The 9,875-nt window shown below is 41.5% G+C and overlaps 1 protein-coding gene across 1 annotated transcript; it reads left to right on the top strand.

Annotated features, from left to right (window-relative positions):
• Positions 1-1,530: 1,530 nt before the first annotated feature.
• On the top strand, positions 1,531-9,875 carry ralaa (v-ral simian leukemia viral oncogene homolog Aa (ras related)). Its single transcript, XM_080794287.1, has 5 exons — positions 1,531-1,634; positions 5,415-5,677; positions 6,902-7,110; positions 8,462-8,636; positions 8,737-9,875. Exons 2-5 carry the CDS (start codon positions 5,564-5,566, stop codon positions 8,857-8,859), a joined length of 621 nt encoding a protein of 206 aa, XP_080650413.1. The 5' UTR covers positions 1,531-1,634; positions 5,415-5,563; the 3' UTR covers positions 8,860-9,875.

Genomic DNA, 9,875 nt, shown 5'->3' with positions numbered 1-9,875 from the left:
CAAGCACAACTTCCAAGCTCAATAAGCTTACAAGCTTGTAGAGGGGGGAGAGCAGACCAAGTACAGACTGAAGGGTCAAGTTTAACAAGTATTGACGTTTCAGGCGGTTAAATCAAATGTCTGAAAATGCACATGAACAACTTAACAAGTCTATCTCTCTCTCTCTCTCTCTCTCAGCTAAGGGGATCTTGAAGACCCCAGTTCTAACCTCATACCTTGCACTTAATTTTTAATGCATAACAGGATGAGGCATTGCTAGAAGTTTCAATATGCCTCGACCTGGACCCAAAACTGCCACCCGAAAATGTCAAATAATATAATAACTTTTATTTTACTAAACATCACAATTGAATCATAACATAAATGAGTAGCCTAGACAAGGGTCAAATATCTAGAGAGGTTGCTGTTATGAAAAAGGGTTTCATGTTCTCATCTCATTCCTAATGCATCACAACAATGCATCATCCTCATGCATGGCAGTAAACTATGAAGGCCTATATCAGTCTATGAAAGATATATGACCCTTTCACAGCTAGCTATTCATAAAATATAGACTTCTATTCACACACACACAAACAATAAAACTAACCAACCCTGTTAATAAAACATCTACGGATGCACAAACTATTAAGGCACCTTCGGTTCAAGCCAACCCATCATTTCCCTTTAGGCCTGGCTAATTGGTGGCTTGTGAGGAATATGGAACTACATTAATATTTCAACATTTCCCTGCAATGGTCGTCGATATGCTCCATGTTGTTTGGCTTACCATGCATCTGCGGACAAGACGGAAGGTTTCATTCCACGGCTTCTCTGCATATTTCACATGCAGATCAGAAATTATCTTTACTGCAGCACAAAACAGAAAGGTGGTCCCATTTAATAGTTTGCTCTTAGTCCATCCACAGCCTTAAGTTAACTATAATACCAGCCACAGTCTGGACTTGGACGATTCTAGTTTTGGTCAACCAAATGAATAAGCATTTGATCAAGAAGTAGTAGGCCTATGCATTTTATCAATATTGACACTCGAAAGTACTACATGCTAGCTCAAATGTTGAACTCTCGTAGATGTATTTATCGATTCAGACAAGATTGACAATGTCAGGCGTTTCTTTATCAAAAGGATAATAGCCGAAATAATTAACTTTGCCGCAAATTACCTGGCTTTTGAAAGTCCATTTTGTGTTTGAACTTGCATCAAGCGCTTAGTTCACACGCACCAGGATTTAATAGACTAACAGGGGGGCGGGCCAATCAATCAATCATTGATTATCAATGCCATTATAGGCGCCTTATGTCTTTGATTAGGCATTTAGGCTGTCTGTTCCTTAATAGATAATTGAAACTTTGAACTTGAACCAGAACCATGCAAAAAAATCATAAAATGTATTTATTTGCTATAAATGAATGAATGGCAACATATGATATGAATGGCATGAAAAGTAAAGCAAAGTAATGTTCAGTCCCAAGTGGGCGGGCGTTGTCACGTCCCTCCCAGCCGGCCGGCAGACAGACAGATGCGGCCAAACCCAACAGGACCACAGCCTCTGCTGGTGGACGGAGCTCCGAGGAAGCTAGCCATGAGCTACAAGTTAGCCTGACTCTAATCGAATCTCTTGTGCCAATTTAAGGTGGGTTTTTATTCCGTTTCAATCTATACATCCCACATCAGCTGGTGGTGGTCATGTTGTTATTCGGTGCGTTTTCAACACTTTGGCATTGTGTTTGCGGTGGTGGTTCTATTAGCTTTGGGTTCAAATCATGTTCAAATGCTAGCTAGTTTGTTTTAGTTTGGCCATTCTAAGAATACCAAGGATGCGACAGTGTCACATCTTATAGAATAAGTTAAACGCGTGTGCGCGGTGTATGTGTGATTTTTTTAGGTTCGTATAAGCTCACGGATCGGATGTTTAAAAAAATATAATCAAATGAAATAAAAGAACATAAAAATAAACGTGAGTCACGTTAGATGTAACGCTTCAGCCGCGACGCCATTGACTCATCCTTGGGTATGTTCGCCCCAGATGGCTAGATATCATCAGAAACAGACAGACACACAGTGGGTGAGTTGAGAAGCAATCCAGACAAACACACACACACAGCTGTTGCAATTATAAGCGACCCGTTATTGTTTAATTAATGAACACTCCTTTGTGAATAATTAGTCTAATTCACGGTGATGTGCTTATATAGATCACTAAAAGCAGGATATGGCTGGCTGTGCAGTGCTGCTGTCATGCACCGACTAATGACTATTAGTTGTCATGTCACTCACCAGCTAAGTGCAGCTAAATGGCTACTAGGTCAGTGTATGGGATTAAGTTGACACGGTTTGTTGTTTTTAACTGCATTATTTATACCTGCTCAGTCTGTCTGGCTCATCTGTCTCGTGATTGGAGTGTGTTGTTAAATAAAAGCTCGTGAGCTGGTTCAGTCCCTTGTATTATTAGTGCCTGCGTATTAGTTCCAATTCAGTATGTCTGATGACGTTTTAATTGTAACATGTATGCCATTAGTTCTGGGGTTATAGCGATATGAAATCCTATTCTAGCTGCACTTACTGGCTATTGTTGTTGTGTGGCCTCTGCAAAATTGTCACATGACGCCATTAATATATCCCTAATACATTGTCCCTTTTAATAAGATCCTTCCAGTATCATCAGCTATGGGAAAATCTGACCCTGGCTGTACCTGCCTGCATTTTACAGTAGAGCTGTGATGAAAGTGATATGGCTTTGATTGATTGATTGAAATATGTATTAACAGTTTGCAGAATTACAGTACATCACTCAATCACAAAGACTGTTAACTGTGAGTGGACGACCCAATAAAGCATTACACTTGTTTACAAGAGGGTCCACCTTGTCCAATTCATCAAAACATTTATAGACGTACAAATAGACACTTCTATAAAGCCAAAGAACAGAACAGGAATTCATCATAAAGGAGGTAAAAAGGGAAAAGAAACATATAGGCCTACAGTGAGTGGAAAAGGGGTGGGGACAGTCTGTTCCAACTCTCTCCCAAGAGTCAGAATCCACAGAAGGAGTCAAAATAAATGACACCATCATGGGTGTCAAAGCAACAACAGTAATCATTGTTGTGTTTTCCATCCTCCCACATTCTGTCATGCTGTATTGAGGTTCTCTTTGTATTTGTCATCAGCTGGTCCGCCATGGGAGGGGAGGGGAGCGGTGTGGGTCATTTTGGGTGTCTTAAATCAGTGGTTCTCAACCAGTGGTCCCCCAGCTAAATGATACAGAGTTGGTAAACCAAATAAACCCTTATTAATAGATCTGTATTGGGAGTGTAAAATGAAACAAATTTGACCATTACGGCCGGGTCCATTTGGGACCCGGAAGAATTGTTATTTGGATCAACGTTTGCCTGTTGTCTCTCCTAAATGGTACCACATCAATGCATCCAACGACAACATATTCTAAGTGAGAGGCTAAATCTCATCAAATGGTGGTCCGTGGCTCAAATGCAGAATAAATAATGTTTGTTGTTATGAAAAGGGTTGAAAAAACCACTGTCTTAAATGGGACAGCATTGCTATTAATACCTAGGGCTGTCATGATTATGACATTTGACATGACAATTCATTGTCACACAAATAGATGCGATTAATGATTTTCATTTAATGGTGTTTTTGTTACACTGTAGTGTAACGCATAGCCGGGGTAGGTTGTAGATCTGCTATTTCTACTTTTTTATATTTGAAAAATTAAATGTATGACTATGAACAATGAACAATTGTGATTGTGTAATACAGGCCTGCTTAAACAGAAACAAAAAAACCACTAGTACTAAATTACTAATACTATTTTGCCTTTAAGACTCCATTTTGGAAATGAACCAGAGCATGACACAGCCTTAATGGTATGGAAATGTTTTTGTGGAAAATAACCAAATGACCAGTCCTTGTCCTTGACACGGACATCACAATGTTTTCAATCCAGCTAAAATGATTTCATAAGGCACTGTTGTCAGTTGTCGCCCAAGAAGTGAACCCAGTGAACCCACCCCCATCCTGACTGGTACAGGCTGTGTTTTAGTTCCTCCTTGCTGACTGGAACTTAGCCATTCATTGTGTATTGTATTGAAACATACTAACCTGCAACGGAACTTGAAACTGGGTTAATTTGATTACAATGGGAAGTGAGTTGGCTTTGTACATGATATACAGTTGATGTAAATGGTGCATTTATATAGCGCCTTTATCCAAGGCGCTTTGCATAGATTGTGCATTACATTCACCCATTCATACACCGATTGTGGCGGAAGCCATGCAAGGTACCAACCAGCACATCGGGAGCAATTTGGGGTTCAGTGTCTTGCCCAAGGAGGCAAGGACACTTCGACATGTAGACAGGAGGAGCCGGGATTCGAACCGCCAACCCATGGATCATTGGACGACCTGCTCTACCTCCTGAGCTACAGTAGTTGTGATGTCAGGGTAACGGCAAAAAAAACGAAACACAAAAGCCAAAATTGCATTAGCCTCGTAATTTGTTTTGTCATCTGATTAGGATCAGTTTAGGAACTCGGTGTCAAACCTAGTGCAAAGAGAGATTAATGAATTAAATGCTTATATAAGGCAGATTGCAGGCCCAGTACTGTATAGCATGCCAATGATCATTCATTATCACAACGATTATAAGTAACTATGCAGGACAGTTATCTAGAAATCCCCTTCACCTTAATGCTGAGTTGCTGACAGTTGGGCCCCAGAGAGTGTTCCTAGTTGCGGTGGTATTTAACCACTTTTTCCGCATTTCATGATAGGCAAAGATAAATACAAATTAACGTTAATATATCTCATCTACATCAGGTAGAAACCTCATCCACCTCGTCTTTTCAGGATTAAAATAAGAAAACATAGCAAAAGTAGCAGATACACAAACTCGAAATGCGTCGCTTTAGGCTGTGATCTGCTACTTTTGATGCTTCCGTGTGACGCTGTAGTACGAGGTATGGGCGACTGTGGCTCAGGAGGTAGAGCAGGTCGTCCAATGATCCATGGGTCGGCGGTTCGAATCCCGGCTCCTCCTCCTGTCTACATGTCGAAGTGTCTTTGGGCAAGACGCTGAACCCCAAATTGTTCCCGATGTGCTGGTTGGTACCTTGCATGTGTTCCGCTGCAATCGGTGTATGAATGAGTGAATGTAATGCACAATCTATGTAAAGCGCATTGGATAAAGGCGCTATATAAATGCACCATTTACCATTTTACGATCAAGGCGTGAAAAAACACAAGGTTAAAATATGGAGGTGAGAGAGGTTTCTGCCCGCCAGCGACGCTATACTCTGTATTTATATACTGTACATTGTCTATTGTCTTCAGTCTTTTATGTGTTGTGACACAATTATGATGCAACGGCTCAACCCTCTTTCTTTTTCCCCCCCAGGAGTCGAACGGAGCCATCATTGCAGCAGGAATCCATACAGATCCTACAGTCAGTCCTCTTCTCCCCCACCCGTCTCCTCCTCCTGGGAACCTTCCTTTTAATCACACTTCTTGGACCACCGGGTGGACAGAACAGAACAGAACAGAACCATGGCAGCTGCAAAGCCAAAGGGACAGAACTCTCTGGCCCTGCACAAGGTGATCATGGTGGGCAGCGGCGGAGTGGGCAAATCGGCCCTGACACTCCAGTTCATGTACGACGAGGTAAGAAAGAAGCAGGGCTGCGTCTTTTGTGTATATTTATAGAATGTAGTGAGTGAGGAATTGTATTAAATTACATCTGATTAGATTTATTTGGTATTTCTCAATCAATGAAATGACGTGTCCCATAATCAAATTGCATGGTCATTCATGAGTATGATAAGAAGAATGCCTGGATAAGAATAAGGTATTTCCTGAGAAACAGGGAGAGACAGTTTGATAAGGTTTGGCTGCCCTTACCTGAGTAGAAACGATTAATAGACAGGATACCATTGATATGGTTGACTGTACGCCATTTTCTTTTCAGATGTTTTCCATGAGCATTCTATAGTATGCAGTGTCACTGAGCAGTATGGGTGGGTGGGTTAATGGATTTCTTTCGCTTTTTTGTCTTGTTTTTTTCTTTCATTTTTTGTTTCTATAAAAAAAAAAGAATGTATTTCATATCATAATGTTTGTAACAATTTATAATCTGTTCAATAAAAACATATTTGACAAGAAGAATGCCTGGATAAACCACTAAGACGAAAAGCAATAAACGTATCTTTTTTTGCGACAGTCAGTCACTCATATTATAGCGAAAACGTAACTCATTCGGTAGCGGTAACGATAGCGTTTTCTCTCAGTCAGTTGATTCTTCATATCCATATGAGTGAAGCGGCCGGGGTGACATGTTTATTTTTCAAACACAGTTCTTATATGAGGCGATCTAAGATCCTCCCCTATGGGGATTACAATGCAATGAACCCGTGGATTTGCGCCCTCTACCGATATTGACGTCAGACTTCGGTGCTCTATTGACCGGTCATCAAATTATTTGCTTAACCCATTCTGACCGGGCACCCATTTTGGTGTTGCCATCATGTTATGCCTTAGCTATTGAAAAATAGCAGATCTACAAGCTCATAGCGCGCCACCGAGTGGCGCGCTACGAGCTTGTAGGTCTGCTATTTTTGAAAAATCGAAGAAAGTCTGACATTTTTAGAATCTGATCTCAGGTCAGAAGGGGTTCATCAGACCAGTGTGTGTCCAGTGGAAACCTCGTATGAATCTGATCTCGGGTCAGAATGGGTTAAGAATGCGACCAAAAACTAAAAACATCATGGTGGTGTGTAATTTATAGACAAGTGGGGAAGGATTTCTTATGCTTGGGTTTTCAAGTGATTTTGGTCTCTTTCTTACACGTAACACTGATTTTGAAACTTCAATCTTTTGCCGGTTCTGTAGTTTGTGGAGGATTACGAGCCAACCAAAGCGGACAGCTACAGGAAGAAAGTGGTGCTGGACGGAGAGGAGGTGCAGATAGACATCCTGGACACGGCTGGACAAGAGGACTACGCCGCCATCCGGGACAATTACTTCCGCAGTGGCGAGGGGTTCCTCTGCGTCTTCTCCATCACAGAGCTGGAGTCTTTCGCAGCAACAGTCGACTTCAGGTGGGGAAAAATCCCAAATAGTTTTCTTGATACTTGATACTTACATTTGCTGTCAGGCAGAAACCTCCTATCTCCATATTAAAACGTGGTGCGAAATAGCACATTTCGGGGCCTGTATGGGCCGATTCATACTCCTATTTTAGAGCCGAATAAAAGTCGGTTCGGCGCTGTAGAGCCTAGAATTTGAGGTTCAGGGGGGGGCGGGTACCGTCCTAAAGCCGTCTCTTCGGCGCTACTGAAGATTTCTGACGACCCGAAATCTTTTCGGCGCTACAGTGCCGAAACAGTGGTAAAATAGGAGTATGAATCGGCCCTATGTCTACTACTTTTGCTACTTTTGAATTTTAAGCCTGAAAGGTAACAATTTTGAACATGATGAACATATTCCACCCGACAGAGACGATATGTTAGATCTCCCCTTTGCTAGCAGTCATGATTGATAGAAATAAGTACGTTTTGCGTTGAACTACACCTTTTAAGCCGGTCATGATTTATTTTAAAGGTCATGACTCATGTTCTGTCCTGGTAGCAGGTATACTTAGTGATGTGTCAGCCTTTGCCAGTACAGTGTGGAAAAGGCTGGGAAGTGAACATGATACTCTTATGTCTAAACAGAATGTGTGACCTTTTGTCATTTCAGAGATTCATTATACCATGACAGTCACTTTTAATTGAATTTTAGCTGCCATAGAGCAGTCCACTTTTATCTTCTTGGTTCAGTCTGCGGCCAAATACAGTTTGGGGCGTCCTTGACACAGTTCGAGAACTAGTGATTTAGATTAGAAGGCATTTGTAGAATTTATTTGGTTTTTGGTTTTTTTCTCGCATTCTTGAGCCAATAATTCGATGCCCGGGTGGCTGGTCATTAGGATACTCAATTGACTCCGCTGGTCATCCAATTATTGGCTCAGGAATGTGACCACACACACACACACACACACACACACACACACACACACACACACACACACACACACACACACACACAGAGACACAGCAGCAGCACCAGCCAGTTCAGATGCAGGGTCTGATTTTCTAGCACGTAATGGTTAACCCATTCTGAACGGGAACCCATTTTGGTGTTTAGCATCACATTATGCTTTAGCTATTGAAAAATAGCAGATCTACAAGCTCATAGCGCGCCACCGAGTGGCGCACTACGAGCTTGTAGGTCTGCTATTTTTGAAAAATCGAAGGACGACTGACATTTTTAGAATCTGATCTCAGGTCAGAATGGGTTAATCAGACCAGTGTGTGTCCAGTGGAAACCTCGTATGAATCTGATCTCAGGTCAGAATGGGTTAATAGCCATGTAGCTGAATGTTGGTGTAGCTGACGTGGTGTTTTGCAGGGAGCAGATCCTACGGGTGAAGGAGGATGAGAACGTGCCCTTCCTCCTGGTCGGCAACAAGTCGGACCTGGAAGACCGGCGGCAGGTCAGCGCTGACGAGGCCAAGGCCCGCGCCGAGCAGTGGGGCGTGTGCTACGTGGAGACCTCCGCCAAAACCCGTGCCAATGTCGACAAGGTAAGGGAACCGACCATGATTTTACGGTGAAGTTGGCTTTCCTTATATTGGACCAAATAAAACACCGGTTTATATTATTTTATTTATAATGTTTTCACAGGTGTTTTTTGACCTGATGAGAGAGATCCGAGCGAGGAAAATGGAGGACAGCAAAGAGAAAAACGGCAAGAAGAAAAGTAAAAGTTTGGCTAAGAGAATTAGAGAGCGATGCTGTATTTTATAGTGGCCAGAGAGGAGAAGCAACGACTCGCTTCTGTACATATTACATTTCTCAGATTATTTTTTTGCATTTAATTTGTGCCCAATAATTCCTGACTATTACTGCTATCAGACACCCGGGCCGCATGTCAGGAGTAGTGTGGCGGCACCCCCATACGTCATGTATAACTCTAGTTTTAAACACTCCAAATAATTAAATGTACTTTCTCTTCCTATGACCACCTTACAGAGTATGGCAAAATGGATGTTTTCATGTATGCCTAAAGTCTTGAGATTTTAACAAACCTTTTTTCGATATAGCATTCGGTTGTGTGTTATCTCTAAACAGTGCAGCATGATTAAACTGATGGGAAAAGGGTCAGAGAGAGGAGCTAATGTTTAAATAAGAGGTTGTTGCTTACTAGAAGTTGGATTTAAGGGCCCAGAATCCATAGATTATAGCCTGCCTGCTTTGGGTTGTACTTGTATGCTAACGTTAAGGCTCAACAGTGTCAACAAAACAAATCTTTGAGTGCCACCCGGTAATCGGGTTCTATCTATTTGAACCACATTTGAGATTTGATGCCATTCCGACTTAATCATTTCAGACCTCAATTTTGTTGTGTAATTTTATAACACTTTTCATTTGTCTGTGGATATTTTTATTTTCTCTATCCCACTGGGATCTAAAACCAGTTGTAGAAGATGAGCGCACTAACATTGTTTACTTTGAGAATATCTTTTTTCCTGCAATTGCAGTTATTCTTTACTCCTATGTCGTAAGTATGCATCACTTGAATTTTCTAATCCTAACATTTCACTACTTTTTTTTTTTTCTTTTAATCTCACTTGATTAAAGAATTTAATTGCCTTTTGTGGATCAACAAATCCACAGTGCTCTGATGGAAGAATGATTGCTCTGATGGAGGAATGATTACTCTGATGGAATAATTATTCCATAACACTAAATCTTCTGCTGACATGAAGGAATCTCCTGAGTGGGTGAAATAAATTTGGCTGCTGTCAGCTATTAACAATTTA

This window comes from Protomyctophum bolini (genome assembly GCF_963924005.1).
Source record: "Protomyctophum bolini genome assembly, chromosome: 21".
Taxonomy (NCBI): Eukaryota; Metazoa; Chordata; class Actinopteri; order Myctophiformes; family Myctophidae; genus Protomyctophum; species Protomyctophum bolini.
Note: the sequence above shows the minus strand (reverse complement) of the source record. Positions and strands in the feature narration are given on the sequence as shown.